Source organism: Sebastes fasciatus, chromosome 18 (assembly GCF_043250625.1).
Source record: "Sebastes fasciatus isolate fSebFas1 chromosome 18, fSebFas1.pri, whole genome shotgun sequence".
Lineage (NCBI taxonomy): Eukaryota > Metazoa > Chordata > Actinopteri > Perciformes > Sebastidae > Sebastes > Sebastes fasciatus.
Window position 1 is genome coordinate 5,364,163 of NC_133812.1, and position 20,230 is coordinate 5,384,392.

The 20,230-nt window shown below is 40.5% G+C and overlaps 1 protein-coding gene across 2 annotated transcripts in view; it reads left to right on the plus strand.

The window, feature by feature from the left end:
- Window positions 1–20,230, plus strand: part of cdk19 (cyclin dependent kinase 19) — an 84,531-nt gene that overhangs the window by 53,830 nt on the left and 10,471 nt on the right. For both annotated transcript variants that reach the window (XR_012591468.1, XM_074616103.1), the window contains exons 7-12: window positions 1,067–1,210; window positions 2,400–2,469; window positions 2,572–2,644; window positions 5,334–5,431; window positions 5,579–5,657; window positions 12,452–12,697. Coding sequence is in view for 1 of the 2 variants with exons in the window: in XM_074616103.1 (XP_074472204.1) it covers window positions 1,067–1,210; window positions 2,400–2,469; window positions 2,572–2,644; window positions 5,334–5,431; window positions 5,579–5,657; window positions 12,452–12,697 (710 nt within the window). In the remaining variant the exon portion in view is untranslated. The remainder of the gene's footprint in view (window positions 1–1,066; window positions 1,211–2,399; window positions 2,470–2,571; window positions 2,645–5,333; window positions 5,432–5,578; window positions 5,658–12,451; window positions 12,698–20,230) is intronic.

Below are 20,230 nucleotides of genomic sequence, written 5' to 3' on the forward strand. Positions count from 1 at the left end.
AAATCTCAGCCTATAGATCAAACAATTGGCTGTTAACACGTTGGTTATTTACAGACAACACTTAGCCTGACGGGACTCAATCAGATATGTATATGAGTCTGGATCAGTAATATCCTCCACTGTGTTGGACGGGGGAAGACTGAAGGGACATGACGGCAATCAACCTTCATTTATTAAGGTATCGCCAACGCTCAGGTTCAGGCAAGATCGCAAAATAATTATTAGACATGTGTATAAAACAATCGTTAGTCTAACTAGAGATGAATACATACAAACTTGTCAAAATTACAATCCAAACATATACGTCAAATAGCATTGAAGTCTATGAGATCTTCGTTTTTTATCCCCCAAAAGGGGGCGTGGCCTCGACTTTTTGTGAATTATTATATGTGCCGGTCTCATGTATTGTAGTGTTCTCAGTTGTGAAACAGAAAATGTCTCCATATACTCAGAACATTCCCCTGGGTGCACTCAGTGTCATCTAGAACATCTCTCCCTATTCATTGTCTATGGAGCAGCTCCACACTTTGTACCCTATGACATCACTAATGTGAGTTTTAGCTCTCTAGTTTTTGGATTTGGGAGAGCGTTGTTCATGTTCACTAATATTTTTGGACTGTCTCAGACTATAGGAATAACATGGATGAATTTGAAAAATGGGAGTATAGTTCCCCTTTAAATAATACTTCCTGGATCAGATTGTATCAGTGTATCGTTTTACGTCAAATAATCGGAACCTACTTGTTTTACAGAAACCTAATTCCCAGAATTGTTTTTTTCTCACTGTGCTTCTCACAGAAACCAGGGGAGGAAATAGTGAAAATAAGATTTCACTCTTTGCAGTCAAGTAGTAGAAAAATTAATTTACATCTAAGATCAGCAATCATTTGGGTCAAAAATGATCCTAACTCTTGATGTACTGTAGCTAATGTACCTCAAGATCACTCAGACTAAGTGGCACCTGTGTGTGTGTGTGTGTGTGTGTGTGTGTGTGTGTGTGTGTGTGTGTGTGTGTGTGTGTGTGTGCGTGCGTGCGTGCGTGTGTGTGTGTGTTTGTATGTACCAGATATTTGGGCGATCGGCTGCATCTTTGCGGAGCTGCTAACGTCGGAGCCCATCTTTCACTGTCGCCAGGAAGACATCAAGACCAGTAACCCTTTCCATCACGACCAGCTGGACAGGATATTCAGCGTCATGGGTTTCCCCGCAGGTCTGCACACAATACACAAACACACACACACAACAACAGCTACACGCAGATGAGGCAGAGAAACCGGATTTTTTACACAGATCTTCTGTCTCATGCACTACTGTCTGGATATACTGACAGTTTTATAAAATAACTTTTTTATCATATATGCTCAAAGTTCCCGACTGCAGCTTTAAAGCTGCCCTGTGGAGATTCTTGGAAACAAACAAAGTTAAGTTCGGTGTGTGTACAAGTACATTTCCTTACTCGTAAGACACTTGCAAATCAGTTGCAAATATTGCTCCACTAGTAGCCAAAAGGGCGGGTCCATTATCATCATGTAGCTTCCCAGTGGTGACCCTCATGTATTGCTCATGTATTTTATGTATTTAACTTCCTCATGTATTTTCCTAAGAACTTCTTAAAACTTTTTCTCACGTGACCTGACGTAGGTTTCTGCATGATGACGTTCTACATTTAAATATATATACATATATATGTAAAATTACCATTTTTGTGAATGGAGTCTGGTCTGGTGGATATGAAGACAGCGATATATAATGGCTTCAGTTCCCTGTCAGATAGGGCTGTCTGACGGCGAGGTAAAGCAGTGGAAATATTCTAAATACTGTATAGCGTACAATTAAACTGATAATGATTTTTTTAAGGTGGCTAAAATCCCTTTATTCTGCTGTTCTTATCCACAGCCACTTATATCTCCTCAAAGCCACCAGACTCCATTGATTAAAAACAGTAATTTTACCTTGCAGTACACTGCAGTATACATACAGCCCAACTTCAAAAAATCTGAACTAATGCTAGCGTTCACGTTATTCATAACCTTATTGATTATCTCACTGTGGTGATCTACAGTACATCACTGCTTTCTGCGAACTGCTGAGTGAACGTTTCCATTTGAAAACCTGGAAAAGAACGCCGATGGAGTCGACCTTTTAAGTTTAAAGCAATAAACGTGTAAAAACTAAATCTTTAGTGTCTGTTTGCTAACTACCTTTATCAATGTCCTGACATCATATAGTGATTATACTGTTATGATATAATGAAGATTAATACCAAAGAATAAAAGAAGCCTTGTTTCAGACTTTATTGAGATCTCCACTTCCAAAACAAAACAACAAGTCTTATACTTCTAAAGTTGTTGTGTGTTTATGGGACTGAGAGCTTGGCTGTGTGCCTTCGTATTCCACAGATAAGGACTGGGAAGACATTAGGAAGATGCCAGAGTACCCAACACTGCAGAAAGACTTCAGGAGGACAACGTGAGTGGATGCTGTGATGATCAGAGACTCGTAGACCGATCAAACAGATACAGCCACGCTGCTCTTTAAGTGTTTTAACATCTGTGCTTTCTCATCCGTCAGGTATGCAAACAGCAGCTTAATCAAATACATGGAGAAGCATAAAGTCAAACCAGACAGCAAAGTGTTTCTGTTGGTGGGTACACACACACAAGATCATCTGTCTTTTCTTCTGGTTTTCAAAAGGATTATTGGGGGAAACACTTTTTGGAAATGTTGTTTGGTCATTTGGAACTTTACATATTGTGTTGAACTGCGTTATGACTAACGACTCTGATGTACGTCAGAGAGATGTGTCATGGTTTACAGGGTCTGATCGATCTAATTTGCAGGTTAAGGACACACTTTCACACAATTTTTTGGTACAGAATATATATATATAATATTATAACAATAATATAATAATATGTTAACACTTTTTCTAACACCACTAATTTCTTTAACAGATAAACGCAACTTTTGATTATTTTTTTTTAAGGATTTTTAGGTTATATCGGGCTCAGTTTTGAAGCTCAAGTGAAGACACTGGTATCATATAAAACTACAAAAACATAATGAATCCATCGGCACCAACCATGTCATACTAGCTTACCATATTCAAAGACGTCCCTTGACCTCTGACCTCAAGATATGTGAATGAAAATGGGTTCTGTGGGTACCAACGATACTTGACAAATCTCCCTTTGAGGTACATTTTGAACAGATAAAAAAAGTGTGATTAGTTTGCGATTAATCACGATTAAATATTTTAATCGATTGACTGCCCATATATTAGCTATATGCTATTTAACCTCCTTCATGATAAGCTAGTATGACATGGTTGGTACCAATGGATTCTTTAGGTTTTTCTAGTCTCATGTGATGCCAGTATCTTCACTTTAACTTTAAAACTGAAGCCGCTACAACCTCCGGAAGATCGATTGCGTTAATGCGTTAAAGAGATTAATGGCGTTAAAACAAATGTGCGTTATCACGTTAACTTTGACAGCCCTAATAGATAGATAGATAGATAGATAGATAGATAGATAGATAGATAGATAGATAGATAGATAGATAGATAGACAGATAGACAGATATTCAGACCTCACTGCCATTGAGAGTCATTAGTTATGCAGCATTGCCAGGTGGAGCTTGAACTCCAAAGAGACCAACTCATATTCCACAACTGAATTCCCTCAATCACTTCACACAATCATTAATATAAAGGTTGTTTTGTGAAGGAGGTTTAGAAATGTCTGTGTGGTCCAAACATCACAATAAGTCTGTATGTAGTATATTTTAACAACCTCCAAAATGAAACATTTCCACATTTCCACACATTATTCAACCACAAACGGTTTCCAGATGAATAAAAAGTGCCATGGTAATAATACAGTTCAACAATGTGTTCCTTAGATCCGATCATTAGCATGAAACTGCCATATAAGGGTCTGTTCTGTTCCGCTTCTGTTTATGGGCCAAGTTTCATTCATAAAAATGAGAGGAAAAAAGACAAGTTTTCTACTTCAAGTCCTGCTGTCAGAGATCAGCAGATAAAACAACAGAGGCAGTCGTTATGTTAGGAGAGTGAAACCAGTAGAAAAATAATAATATGGCTGCCAACAAAGTGTCATCAGAGCAGAGCTGTGGGGAATGGTTTATATGAAGTTAGATACTAAGATAGGTTGTGATGATGACCTCTATGGGAGGCGGTGAAGGGGACTTGACGAGAGAATATTACAGCCAACAGAAGGTGATGTTACACAGAGACCTGAAATAAAGACCCAGAGGGCAGCTGTTAGAGTGAGAACTGTTAAGATATACCAACAACAATCATAAAATCTAAACCTCTCAGTAAATTAATATATACATTTGCCATAGTTTTATTTTAGTTACATATTTTATAGGGCTGTCAATCGATTAAAATATTTAATCGCAAATTAATCAAATTTTGTATCTGTTCAAAATGTACCTTAAGGGGAGATTTGTCAAGTATTTAAAACTCTTATCAACATGGGAGTGGAAAAATATGCTGCTTTATGCAAATGTATGTATATATTTATTATTGGAAATCAATTAACAACACAAAAATGACAAATATTGTCCAGAAACCCTCACAGGTACTGCATTTAGCATAAAACAATATGCTCCAATCATAACATGGCAAACTGCAGCCCAACAGGCAACAACAGCTGTCAGTGTGTCAGTGTGCTAACTTGACTATGACTTGCCCCAAACTACATGTGATTATCATAAAGTGGGCATGTCTGTAAAGGGGAGACTCCCGGGTACCCATAGAACCCATTTTCATTCACATATCTGGAGGTCAGAGGTCAAGGGACCACTTTGAAAATGGCCATGACAGTTTTTCCTCGCCAAAATTGAATGTAAGTTTATGAGCTTTATTTAGCCACCTTCCCGACAAGCTAGTGTGACGTGGTTGGTACCGATGGATCATATTTAAACTCAACATCCATTCAGGGATTGTAATTCTAATGTCAGGTGAGTGTTTTAAAGGCCGACTATCTGACTAACATGACTGGAACTACAGGTCGACCACCAGAGAGAGAATTCTAAGTATGAGGAGATGAGTGAGTGAGTGCCACACGTTGTCTTCAATCAGTCATACGTGACAGGTCAGAAGGAGTCTGTTTCTGTGAGCGCAAGGACCATGAGTCCCACTCTGCTCCCTCAGTCTGGGTGTGAACTCCCCTTAAACCCATTTAGAGTTGAGCCAAAACAATGCAAAGAAATGTCTGAATACTTTCTGACTACGCTATATGTTGAAGAGCTCTGCAGACACTGAACTATAAAAACATTACTGTGCTCTTCTTCTGTGCTTTCAGCTCCAGAAACTCCTCACCATGGACCCCACCAAAAGAATCACGTCAGAGCAGGCGCTGCAGGACCCCTACTTCCTGGAGGACCCTCTACCAACCACCGAGTGAGCCTTAGTGAACTTCTACCTTTGTCTTGATTCAGCCAAAGAACAACAGTCCCGCAGTGATTTACTGCTTTAATGTATGAGGAATCCTTAACCTGCCTTCCTGCAGACACGTTTCACTCATTGATTGTCTGTGATTGCCTCTAGTGTGTTTGCTGGCTGTCAGATCCCCTACCCAAAACGAGAGTTTCTAAATGAAGACGAGCCGGAGGAGAAAACCGAAAAGGTAACCACAGCTTGAAAACCGTTTTGTCAACAGGCCACTCCACCGATTTCATTTCATTACTTCCAAAATAGCTTTCACAATCAAGACACACACTGTATTTGAAGAGTTTTGTGGATTGTTGTCGTTATATTACGGCCACAGAGAATATGTGATGCTGATGGCTGGACGTAGATGTGCATTATTTGTCAGATACCCACACAGCTCTGACATTTTAAAATCAACAAATGGTTTTCAAATGTTACTTCAACTTGTTCAGGCAGTAAAGTGATGTTTATTCAATAATACTAGTATTGCCCACACTTTAAGGACACAACACCGGTAAGTGGCTGTGGTATAAGCAGAGTAATCCATTCCAACCTGTGCTGTAATGAAAAATTACACAACTGTGTGTTGGAGGGGTTATTTAAATTAGGGCTGCCATCAATTCAAATATTTAATTGCAATTAATCACATGATTGCCCGTAGTTACTCACAAGTCATTGCAAATGAATCACACATTTTTTTAACTGTTCAAAATGTACCTTAAAGGGAGATTTGTCAAGTATTTAATATTCTTATCAACATGGGAGTGGGTAAATATGCTGCTTTATGCATGAAAATCTCACTTTTTACAATATGGGACCTTTAAAGTTACCAACTGCAGCTTTAATAGAACACATGACCAGCTAGTAATCAGTATTCAGGTAGTCCAGTAATCACAGTGGATGTCAGACTCCACATTAGCCGTCGAGTTGCATTTTTCAGTGGCAGCCTGTGGAATCTAGAGAGATTACTTTACTATCCAGAGAGAATAATGACAGAGGAAGACAAACATGAGCAGCTGCTTCAAGCATTACAGCAGAGTGGTCGGACAGGTAAAGGGTGCAGGGTTTAGCTGTTTCCACACTCATTCTCACACACATTCTCCAATATATGTACTATTTACTGGCCAACTAATTGTGTTTCAATACAGCAAGTTTGGTAGTAAAAAACTAAACACTAAAACATAGCAGTGTGGTACGACGGAGAATTAGGGCCCCCCACATTCAGGGAAAAAAGAATCTGAGATTTCGAGAATAAAGTCATAATATTATGAAAATAAAGTCATAACTTTACGAGAAAAAAAAGTCATAATATTACGAGAATAAAGTCATAACTTTACGAGAAAAAAGTTGTAATATTACGAGAATAAAGTCATAACTTTACGAGAAAAAAAGTCATAATATTACGAGAATAAAGTCATAACTTTACGAGAAAAAAAGTCGTAATATTACAACAATAAAGTCATAACTTCACGAGAAAGAAAGTCGTAATATTACAACAATAAAGTCATAACTTCACGAGAAAGAAAAGTCGTAATATTACGAGAATAAAGTCATAACTTAATGAGAAAAAAAGTAATTTCATCCTCCACAAAAAAGTTAATTTTCCCGTCAGGTTCGCGTGGTTCTTTCTTTGGAATAAACTCAGTTTCTTGCACAATCTTTTCAAGGTCCTGATACTGATGATAATTTGGCGCTGATGTGCTAAAAGATGAAGTATTTTGTTATTTGTGAAACTTAAACTAAAGTATAACTTCACAAGATGCTCCATGTTCCTCATTTTCACACAGGCGGCATGCTGCTCTAGTTCCCCTCCAAAATAACACGTAAAATTACTACTTTATAATATTATGACTTTATTCTCATAATATTACAGCTTTTTTCTCTCAAACTTCTGACTGTATTCTTGTAATATTATGACTTTATTCTCGAGTTCTCCGATTTGCTTTTTTCCCTCAATGTGGCCCAAATACTCCGTCGTACTGTGGAAGAGAAAGACACTTCTGGGCCATTGCAAAGAGCATTACTAACCGAGTCAACTCCCCAGGCAGGTAGTCCAGCAAAGCAGACCACAGATCAGTGAAGGACATTACCCTGCAGGGATTCTTTCATGTGGTCGGACCGGAATATCTAGGAAGAGTCATTTTTTAGTTATCTACTGTGGGAAACTGTCACTACCATGTCTGTTTTTTTTAACTTGAACGAATAGTGTCAGTATCAGTTTTGGCAAAAGTCACATAATTTGTAGCTCAAATTCTACACTCTTAGAAATAAAGGTTCCAAACGGGTTCCTCCTGAAGGGCCGAGGTTCTACCCAGAACCATTTTGCTTGTGAAGAATCCTTTTTTGAAGAAAGGGTTTTAAAGGGTTCTTTGTAAGACTAAGGGTTCCATTAAGAACCCTTTTTGGAAGAAAGAGTTCTTCAAGGATTGTTGAAAGCATGGGTGTTAAAACGATCTACCTCCATCCCCCCAACCCCCAAAAGAAGCGGTGATTGTGAACCATGATTGTTGAGGGTTGCGCTGCACCACATCAGCCCCGGCCCTTTAAGGAGCAATGAGGCCCTATAGGTGCTGGATGTGGTGACCATCTATGTATTTATTGGTCACATTTTATTTTACAAAGTTAGGAAAGCAATGTTTAAGTCAAGCTTGATGTTTCCTTACACGTAACAGAATGATCCCAGTCCACACAGTGAGGCGTACAGCTTTGTAATTAAACACTGATATCGGATCGGATCGGATCGGATCGGTACCCGAAGCCCAGGTATCGCTATCGGTATCGGGACTGAAAAAGTCGGATCGGTGCATCCCTAGATGAAACCCTTTGAATGAAAAAAGAGTTCTCAGTAGAACCCCCTTGGGTGGGTTCTTGCACACTAAGAAGGTTTAAAAGTTCTGTATTAAACCTCCAGAGAGGGTTCTGAGTGGAACCATTGCACCATAGAAGGGTTCTCTTTAGAACCTCTCATAGGGGGTTCTGGGTGGAAACTTTCACAGATGGTTCTAGCTTTAACTCTTTATATCTAGGTAGAATCTTGGATGTATAAAGAGAACTGGATACAGCGTTGGAGGCGGGCCCCCTATGAGAGTTGCTCAGTGGCGCATGAAGCCAAAATGGCTCGACTTCCGAGTAGAAAAGTACCATCCGGATCCGGATCATTCGGAGATCTTCTGCATCCATTGGGCCCATGGAACATGCGCAGTAGCGTCGGCTCAGTCGCATGGCTCGGTCACGGGGTCCAAACGTCACGCTGTCGTCACGTCTTGCTAACTCCGCCGCCCAGCCCTCGCTCCATCCTTGGTCTGGGACTTATTCACATGAACGGAGGAAGAGAAATAACTCTGGATTCAGCTATTAGTGCGTTTTTACAACTTTTAGGACCTAATGGTTTAAATAGGGACTATTAGAGTGTTCGTACTGGGGAGTTGATTTACCTAAAAAAAAATCTGCTGAGTTACAGAAGTCTCTTTCCCAATGTAAGTCTATGGGAAAAAGTATTTTTGGGCCCAATGGCATCACGTGACGCACACGGAAGTTGTAGTACCGCCATTTGGCCACTATGAAAATTGGCATCAACGACCAGCGCTCTTCCTGAGGGGCTTGGGTCGAACCCTCTGAAAGGTTTCCAGGTGGAACCTTTATAAAAAGGTTCTCTTATGGGTACAAGCCAGAGAACTGTATGTGGTTCTAGTTAGCGAGTGTAGTAGGGTGTAGTTGTTTATTTGGTTATTTGTGCCGGACAGTGAAACTATTCCCCTGAAGGCTCTTCTCTGTGCTTTTATTGTGGAATGTTTTGGGACTGTCGGGGTACATTACAATCAGCAGCTTTGAAGCTGCTTTCCAGCGGTGCGTGATGAACATTTAGAGAAGAACAATGTTTTATATTCCGCTCATAACAGCTGGTACATATGATAAAATAATGTTACCGTAGGACTGCTCCTGTCCTTTCACCTATATTTACTATGTGTAATAATAAATCACTGAGTGACTTTGCCAGAGGCGGAGACGAGCAGAGACATGCAGAAACAAAGAGCAGCACGATTGGGAAACGGTGGTGGAATGTAACTAACTACATCAAGCCAACTGCTGTACTTGGGCACATTTTGGAAATACTTGAGTCTTTCCATTTCATGCTACTTTATACTTCTACTCCACCACATCTCAGAGGGAAATACTCTACTTTTTACTGCACTACATTTATCTGACAGCTTTAGTTACTTAAAGAGTTTCATATTTCAGGTAGCAGTTCCACCATAGAGTAATTTCCCCTCCCCATATTGTCAAATATTTTCATTGGAATTGGAACTGTTCGAGGCCCAAACAAATAAAACTCAGATATTTCACAATAAAAGCATGCAAAGATTAGAGAGGAGTGTAGCAGGACTGTGTTTGTTCTTCTTCCCTCTCCCATTAATCATTTCATGAACAGATTGATCTTGTGACCCTCTATTTGGGAATTAAGCTAGCTGTTAAAATCAGCTCCACCTCGGGCAGCTACAACACAAACATGCTGCTCTAACATCGATGCTTCACTATTAAAGCTGAAGTAGGCGAGATTAGAGCAAATATGAATTAAAAAAGTTATTTTTATAAAACGGTTGCTATATCGTGACAGTAGTCCATGAAACAGGTAACCTGAAAAAAATCATGTGCCTCTGCGTCCTCCGGTAAATCTGGTAAAGGAACGCCAAGTTCTGGTCACATGACCAGAGTACAGCCAATAGGAACGCTCTCTCGATGAAATGACCTGTGATTGGTCAAAGTCTCCCGTCACGGGCTAGATATTTTAAAGTCTGAAAACAGAGTCATGAGGAGGAGCAGAAGTCTAGTTTTCTCTCAGAACACTTGAATTACAATATGCTGAAAGGTTGTTATGGAATTTTTGCCCAATGATGCCAAAAATATACTGACTACTGCCACTTTCAGTAAAGGATCTGAATACTTCTTCCACCACTGTTGGGCCCGTCGCGTCTCATCGTTGCATTACAAGAGACGAACAGTGAAAGCCTGACTAGAGAAAGCCATGTACCAAAGCGGATACATGTTAGCTTTTTTAGGTGTTAAAAATCAGTTTTGCCGCTGCCCCCGTCAACAGCAGTTTATTGCTTTGCTACCATGTTGGTACTCCTGTCTGTTTCTCCAAACTGAGAGCGTGCCGACCGCCATCTAAGTTACTGTTTGTTAAGGATAATGTACAGCGAGCCGGTCATTGTTGTGAAAGAAACCCCGACAGGGCGACGCCGCACGGTGGAACCCGACACGAAGCAACAATGTCCAGCTAGCTGTACATTATCCCGCTTATTACACGGCTAATTACTTAAGAAATCAATAATTTGACACAAAACCGGTCCACCAGAGTCCGACATCAGAGCTGCATTCATAGCAACGGTCTGTTATACATAGCAACGGTCTGTTATACATAGCAACGGTCTGTTATAAAGACATAACAGACCGTAGAACGCTGTGATTGACCAATCAGAATCGAGTATTCAACAAAGCTGTTGTAACATTAATACACTGATTATAAGGATTTATATATATTTATATATATATACTGTACACGTAGCAGCATCATCATGCAGAAAAACTACGTCAGGTCATCTGGAAAAACTTTTTTACCTACTCTTAAATTTGGTTCTTTTATTGTAAACAGATCTTTGGTCAGTAAGGGCACCTGTTTTTGCCCAAAAAAGATCGTGTTAGTAGAAAGAGTTAAAGTATTTGAGGCAAATGAAATAGATTGAGGCGTTGCCAGATGGAACGAGAGTCTATTTTCCTTTCATGTTCAGTCACATGGAAAGCTTAAAGGGCAAAAACATCTCTGGGCAACAAATTCTGCAGCGTGACCCCCCTCAGCTAGTCTCTTTTTAGAACGTGAAGACATTTGTGAAATAGATGATATATGAATATCAGCTAATGCCGGGTACACGCTTCCCGAGAATCAAGATGATTTTGGGCCTGATTCCTCCCTCATGACGATCGTAAGCAAAGCCTCGATTTTTTGATGGATCTAAAAATTATCTTTCCAAATGTTCCTGTGGTGTGAGGTATGTTAAGAGAGTTTTTACATCCCCGGTTGGCTTGGAAGTCCATCCTGGCCGCACCGATCTCAAGTCGTGTGTGTGGGGAACCCAGAGGACAGCCGATGACGCAGTCACGTGGGAAAGAACGATAGCCAATAGAGAACCAAGCTGACCAAAGAAGGAAAGAATAGCACCCTCGCTGTCATGGCGGCCGTGGCTAATGCATGAGTTAATGCTAAATGTGAAGCATAAAGTAGTAGTAGGATGGAGCTCAGAAATGGCGGACCGACTTGTTGATTTGTGGCAACAACGCAAGTGTTTTTTCAACGTGTCTCCATGACTCCATCCATCCATACTTCGTCAATTTTCAATACAAAGTAAAAACTCACCTCGCTAATCCTTCCTGTCCGCCATGTTTGTTTTCACTAAAGTCAGGTTTGATTTGATTTTGCAAGATTTCTATTTTATTTGGTGGGGATTCTTGTTGTTCATGAATGAATCTGTTAGTGTGTGGTGGCTGTTTTGGCCAAATCATTGCTCTCCTCACACTATGGGAACTAAAGTGTTAGATTGAACACACACAGAAACAGATGATGTGAGACATCATCATTGTCTGAACACACAAACAATTGGCTCTGAACTGAGTTGTAAATGTTTCTTTCTTTGTGTTATCGGTGGTAAAGTCACTCCTCGTGTTCAGAAGTTTCTCTTTATTTTGATGTTTCTTTAAAATAATGATGTTTCGCAAGTTAGATTGCATTTCAGTGGCAAAGCTGGAGCCGATAGATTAAAGTGGAGCAAATAGAAGGTAGAACAACAAGACTATTATAAGCAAGTAACCAAACTTATTTCACGCACACTTCATTTTTGGTTTTCTAATCAGATTCCCTCTCCCCCACTCCCTACAGCCAGACTCTTAATCACTCTGCTGAGCTTTTATTGGGTTGCCGTGTATGTCCGTCTGCAGAACCAGACCCAGCAGCACCAGCAGACGACGGGTCAGACTCAGGCCCAGAACCAGCAGCAGACCGCAGCCCAGCAGGCCCCCTCCCAGCAGAACCTGGCCCAAACCAACGGCACTGCCGGAGCCACGGGGGCTGCCACCGGCGGGGGTTTACAACACGGCCAGGACCAGGGGCCCCCCAACAAGAAACCTCGGATCGGGCCCTCTGGGGCCTCCTCAGGGACTGGGGTGCTACAGTCAGAGTACCAGGTTAGTGGGATTTATACTCCAGAAGGAAGTCAGTGACTGCTGCTATTCTAGATGTTTCCTCTTGTCAACAAATCCCATAAAAAGGTTCAAACCAAACCACTGAATTTATCTACTAACAAGTACTGTGTGTGTGTCACAGCCTGATATGTCTTCTTCCTCCGTAGAGCTCCATTAAAAACACCATAAACCTTTACCATGAACACACACACTGTAGTTTATTTTGACTCAATCCCACATAAACCGTCCTGCTGCCCCAAATAATCACTAGAGCACCAAATGTGGATTAACCCGCCACTGAAAATTGTCCCTAAATTCACTGTTTGTATGATATTTTCTAAATAACTAGAGCCTTTTTTGGAAATTACTGAGCCTTTTTTGAAAGATTTATGTTTTCAGTAGGAAAGTCTAGGTAGGTATGATGGTATACATTGTGAGACGATAGAACGTTGGCAACCAATTTTTCTACCATTTATACTGAGGTTGGCCACATTCTGTGCCCTTTATGGCAAAATTTGACTTTAAGATTAGATTCAACTTTATAATCATTGCAGAGTAAAGGTACTAGGACTACGAAATGCAGTTTAGCATCGAACCAGAAGTGCAAAAAGCATTAAAGTGCAGAGCAGGCGGCAACCTTCAGTTCTGAGAAGTGAAGCCAATGCTGAAGTGCCTTGAATCTGCATTCTTTCTAACAGCCAGCAGGGGGCGACTCCTCTGGTTGCAAAAAGAAGTCTGATTGTATAGAAGTCTATGACAAAATGAGTATACTTCTCACTTGATTTATTACCTCAGTAAACATTATAAACATGAGTTTATGGTCTCAATCTCTAGTTTCAAGTCTTCTTCAATACAGCATGATGTTCATTTAGTAAATTATGGTCCCATTTAGAGTCAAATAGACCATAAAGCAGGGGATGCTTTAGGGCGGGGCTACCTTGTGATTGACAGGTCGCTACCATGGCGTTGTCCGGTGTTTTCCACTTCTAACTTTAACCCTTTCATAGTGTATTTTCAGTTAATCATAACATTTTGGTCAACTACAAATGTCATAAGCTGGGTTTCCACAATAAGTTCTAAGACTTTTAGTCCCTGGAACTACTTTTCCAGGAACTAAAAGGTTCCTTCAGTCCACTGTTGTCTGCGTTTCCACCTCGGTCTAAATACCCATGAAGATGAGACAAATTAGTCCGCTGACTTATGACAAGCAACATGACATAAGACGAGAGCTGCTGGTTGTCACGGCAGTAAACATACTGCAGCCTGCAGCTCAGTGTGTCCGCCTGTTACGCAATGAAAAAAATAAACGTTTTTGTCTCACTGCGATGACGACATTTACTGCTGCATATATTTACTGATGCATGTTGGATGGAATGAATGAAATGAAACTAAGAGCGTCTGTCTCCACAGTAAATCATCTGTTGAGTGTTTGCTGGTTATTTATTTGTTCTTTAGAACGTTAACGCCATGAAACGAATAGAAAATAACTTTTCTTTCTCTCATTCACATCACCGCCAAGCTTGCTGTCTCTTCTAATGTTAGTGGTCACCCTCGCGATCTTTCTCTCTTTTTTTTTAATGAGTCGGGAACCTGACAGCGGAGCCTAACTTTACTTTTAATGTTATCAAATAAGGAGAAATGCTCTCCCCTCGTCCTATAAAAATGCCCCGAAAAATGTCCCCAGAACTTAATTTAGACCCTGGTCCTTGCGGACGAAACGCAGTTCTTCAAAAGGTTCCTAGTTCTGGGGGAAAGCTCCTGCGGTGGAAACAGGGCTTTATGCAGCGTTTGGTTGCACTTAGCTCCACCCTCTTGTGTTACTTCTGGTTCCAACAAACCAAGATGGCGACAGCCAAAAACCAAGATGGCCATGGCCAAAATGCTTAACTCGAGGCTTCAAAACCGTAGTCCACAAACCAATGGGAGACGTCACGGTGACTACGTCCACTTCTTATTTACAGTCTATGGTGCAGGGTAATCTGAAGAGTATATACAGAATGAACAGTAATATATAGAGTAAACGGTAAGGGAAAGATATGAATATGCTAGATATCTACAGTATGACACATGCAGCAGTTACAGTAGGCAGTGCAGCTATAAGTTACAACAATGTGATGACATACTTTGATTTTTAATTGACTGGACATTCCTGTTATTTTACCTACAGGATATTTCAAATGCATTTACAGATAGTTTAATGTGTTATATGTATCAATATCAGAATATAGAATTACATGTTATTTATATACTGTCATAGATTTCATCGCCATTGCTCATCCCTAGCAACATACCATTTATAATCTCACTAATCTACCTATTGAGTAACTTCATTAAATGTAGTGCTTAAACCAGAAAATCCAGAAAATTAATCAACAACAATGTTGAATATTAATGATTTAAGTCATTTATCAGCTAAAACACGACAGTCTCTGGTTCCAGCTTCTCAAATGGGAGGATTTCATACTTTACTGTGACATTGTAGATTTAGTGTCTCTGGGCTGTTGGTCCGACAAAACAAGCATTTCGATACGGAAACATAATACAGTCACTTGGGATAAAATATTTGCTCTGTTTTTTCCTGATTATTATCAGATTATTATCTCAGTAATTCTGGGAAAGGTTTTCATGGAAAAAAAATATGATCTGTTTTTCTGAAATAATGAGATACATCAAAATCAAAATCCCAAGGAAATTGGGAGTTCGTTTTCATGGAAGCAAACATGTCTGGACTGTTTGGTTGAATCCAGCGCTGAGAAACCAATGAAGAATGACGTGAGAGCAACTGAGGATCTATTGCCTGATTGTCTCTTGAGTCACCACATAGCCTGAATGCATACCGAGATAATAATCTCCTTAATGATGCGCAAGGCAAAAGCATGTTATGAGAAGGCCGTTCTTGCTTTAGTCGTCTTATTTTCACGCCATGTAGTCTGTACTGATTGTAATGTAATGACGTAGAATAAAAGGGAGGAAATATCGCTAATGGCGGGCGGGAGGGGAGGTGGATGGCACCAACAAATACAAGACTTTCAACCAGGAGGCCGGTGTTTTGTCTTGTAAGCTACGTTAGTAACGTTTGTCATGTGTTTCGTATGATTCGTAGTGATGTTTTTCACATGTTTTGTAGAGACATTTGTCACGTGTTTCGTATGTTTTGTAGTGATGTTTTTCACGTTTTGTAGAGACATTTGTCACGTTTTTCGTATGTTTGTAGTGATGTCTTTCACGTGTTTCGTATGTTTTGTAGTGATGTTTGTCACTTGTTTCATAGTGACGTTTTTCACGTGTTTCGTAGTGACGTTTGTCACGTGTTTCGTATGTTTCGTAGTGATGTTTGTCACGTGTTTCGTATGTTTCGTAGTGATGTTTTTCACGTGTTTCGTATGTTTTGTAGTGATGTTTGTCACGTGTTTCATAGTGACGTTTTTCACGTGTTTCATAGTGACGTTTTTCACGTGTTTCGTATGTTTCGTAGTAATGTTTGTCACATGTGTCATAGAGACGTTTTTCACGTGTTTCGTAGTGACGTTTGTCACATGTTTCGTAGTGATGTTTCTCACGTGTTTCACAGTGACGTTTTTCACGTGTTTCATAGTGACATTTGTCATGTGTTTCGTATGTTTCGTAGTGATGTTTGTCACGTATGTCATAGAGACGTTTTTCACGTGTTTCGTAGTGACGTTTGTCACGTGTTTCGTAGTGATGTTTGTCACGTGTTTCATAGTGATGTTTTTCACGTGTTTCGCAGTGACGTTTGTCACATGTTTTGTATGTTTTGTAGTGACGTTTGTCGCGTGTTTCATAGTGACGTTTTCCACGTGTTTCGTAGTGACGTTTGTCACGTTTTGTATGTTTTGTAGTGATGTTTGTCACGTGTTTCGTAGTGAGATTTGTCACGTGTTTTGTAATGACGTTTGTCACGTGTTTTGTATGTTTTGTAGTGATGTTTATCACGTGTTTTGTAGTGATGTTTGTCACGTGTTTTGTAGTGACGTTTATCACGTGTTTTCCGTAGTGATGTTGTGTTGTTTCTGTGCGTATTTTACTTAGGTTATGTAATTATTTTAAGCCCAACCATGACGTTTTTCCTAAACCTAACTGAGTGTTTTTGTTGCCCCCTGCTGGTACTGTTCGTGTAATATTCACACCTCGGCGAGGCAAAACGTGACACTGACCCGCTATCCTCTGCTTGACAGGCGGGTCTATTACCAACTTTGGCGTAACATCAGGGTGAATTGTACCATGCAGCTTAGTGAGGTTCTGGATATTTTTATTTTCTCTCCTGTGGCTGTGTTGTAGTCTACCAATGCTACGGATGGTGACAGTTTCTTTAGATATATAGAGATGATAAGGACTGTCAGCAGTGTAATCTACAGTAAGTGGGTGTGTAATGTGTGTGAGGAAGACATATACACACAATCGGCAGGCAACAACAGCCTGTCAGCTCTCCGATAAGGACTGTACATTCTACATTGTCCTGCTGACAGCTGATAGCTAATCACTGCGGTGCCTGGCTGCTAGCTTCTGTTTCCTACTCCGCCGTATCTTTGGCTCTTATCACGGGAGATTTCTGAGTGATGGAGAGAGTGTGATGAATGGAGGGCAGAGACAGGAAGAGTGTGTGTCAATGAGTGTAGAGCACAGCGTGACCTCTGCTGCCTCTCTGTATTAGTGTGCTGTGTCGGTGCGGCCACAGGAGGGCGTCGCTCTCAGCCATACGTACTGCATGTCACAGATACAGATGTATATATATAGCACTGGCTGAGGCTGCATGTGAGACAGCTGGTGGCTGTCAGGCCTCAGCACGTGTATAAATAGACCGGTGGATTGGGCCGACATACCAGGAGGGTGGCTCGCTTTGTGACAGCGCCCCCCTCGTTGATCCCTGTACCACTGGCTATCCCAGCATGCACCACTCTCCAATCATTCTCCCAAACAGATGCAGTGTTGTGACCAGCTGAGTGGTGTAGACATGTAATGAGTTCAGCTGAGGTCCCAGCTTCTTGTCATCCTGTGACTCGGCTCATTTCACATGTCCAGCTTCACACTTCAGTTGCTTTTCATCTTCTGGTGTAAATGTTTTATCAAGGGCTGTCTATCGACGGAAATATTTAATCGCGATTAATCGCAAATTAATCGCACATTTTTTATCTGTTCAAAATGTACCTCGAAGGGAGATTTGTCAACGTTTTTAATACTCTTATCAACATGGGAGTGGACAAATATGCTTTCTTTATGCAAATGTATGTATATATTTATTATTGGAAATCAATCAACAGCACAAAACAATGACAAATATTGTCCAGAAACTGGAAAAAGTGGTTGACTATTAAAACCAATCAACAAGCCTGAATATAACCTTAGTTTTCACCATGGCAAACATTGTAAACATGCACGGACGTCATCGCGACCCAATACACTTGTGATTGTAATCTGTCATTGATTGAGTCTTTACAGTCACTTAGGATCGTAAAAGCATTTCAACTGAGATTAATATCTCAGTTGCTTACATAAGATTTCATCCTGTAGTCGGGATGATGTTTGGAGGAACATTGCTATCTCACATCACCGCCTTGTGACCAGTAAAGAAATAGTTCTCACAGACATGAAACACATGTTGGTGTTTCAGCTGGAACACTCATAAAGTTGCCTTGCCAGGATTAATCGAACAACACAGTCCGTCTTCAAAAATAAGGTCGACATGCTTTTCTTTGATCATTTCTTTAAGTCGTTATCACTAGTAGCGTTTCATAAACATTTGCCTTGACAATTGATATACCAGATAATTGAAGGAGGAGAAATGGTAGGATAAAACATAAGCAGCCAAAGCTGCAGCTGCTGTAGCCCCGACGTCTAGAACCTACAGCGTACTAACGGCAATCATCAACAAGGGGCCAGAATTTTCACAAGCACCGATCAGCCATAACATTATGACCACCTGCCTAATATTGAGTAGGTCCCCCTTTTGCGGCCAAAACAGCCCTGACCCGTCGAGGCATGGACTCCACTAGACCTCTGAAGGTCTGCTGTGGTATCTGGCACCAAGCCGTCAGTAGCAGATCCTTTAAGTCCTGTATAAGTTGTGAGGTGGAGCCTCCGTGGATCGGACATGTTTGTCCAGCGCATACCACAGATGCTCGATCGGATTGAGATCTGGAGAATTTGAGGGGCTGAGTCAACACCGCGAACTCGTTGCCGTCCACATGATGTAAAAGAAAACGTGATTCATCAGACCGGGCCAGCCTTCACTCCCCACGTGCATCAATGAGCCTCGGGTCTGACCCTGTCGCCGGTTCACCGGTTTTCCTTCCTTGGATCACTTTTGGTAGGTCCTGACCACTGCAGACCAGCCCACAAGAGCTGCAGTTCTGGAGATGCTCTGACCCAGTCGTCTAGCACTCACTATGTGGCCCTTGTCAAAGTCGCTCGCATCCTTACGCTGGATAATTTTTTCTGCCTCCAACACAAAGTTCAAAATGTTCACTTGCTGCCTAATATATCCCCCCCACTGCCAGGTGCCATTGTAACGAGACAATCCATGTTATTCACTTCACCTGTCAGTGATCTTAATGTTATGGCTGATCAGTTATATACAGTATACAGTATATATATATATTCTTACAAAATTAATGTTATTTTTGAACAGACTCCTAAAAAAACATGGGAAATAATCCATAATAATAATAATGATCCATAATGATAACTAGATAGTTAACTAGAAAATACTCTCAGAACTCTTGCAGGAAAATCCCGTTGAATGTTTGTCAGGTATAGTAAGGTAAAGTAAGATAAGGTAAGGTCAGGTCAGGTAAGGTAAGGTAAGGTAATGACGCACTCAAACAGCCTGAAGTGGAAAGTCGACGTAGAAAACAGCAGCTTTTATGACGAGTTGACTGATGAGTTCCATTCATCTTGCCAACTTTCAGTAGCACAATGAACCTCTGTGTCTCATTAGCAATAAAACGATCGCTGTCGCAAAACAATCTTATGCATCACCATGGCACAATGCACGCAGCGTTGGATACGCCACAACACGCATTACATTTATAAATGCTCAAGTTTCAAGTTTCTTTTATTCGTTCAACAATGACAGCAAGCTGTCGTTGGCAATGAAAATCACAGGTTCCCTTCAACAATGCTCTTTAAAAATTTATTTATAGAAAAGGAAAATCACACAAGTAAAAGCAAAATGAAAATCAAAGACATAAAATAGTGCAAGTCATAAATGCGAAATAAGTCATGTAAATATAAATTTGTGGAAGGAAGTACTTCAAATGGATCAGCTGAATGTAAACAGGATGTAGTATGTATAGATAAGTAATAGATATATTAGGGCTGTCAATTGATCGCAAATTAATCACACATTTATCTGTTTAAAATGTACCTTAAAGGGAAATTTGTCAAGTATTTAATACTCTCATCAACATGGGAGTGGACAAATATGCTGCTTTATGCAAATGTATGTATATATTTATTATTGGTTATCAATTACCAACACAAAACAATGACAGATATTGTCCAGAAACCCTCACAGGT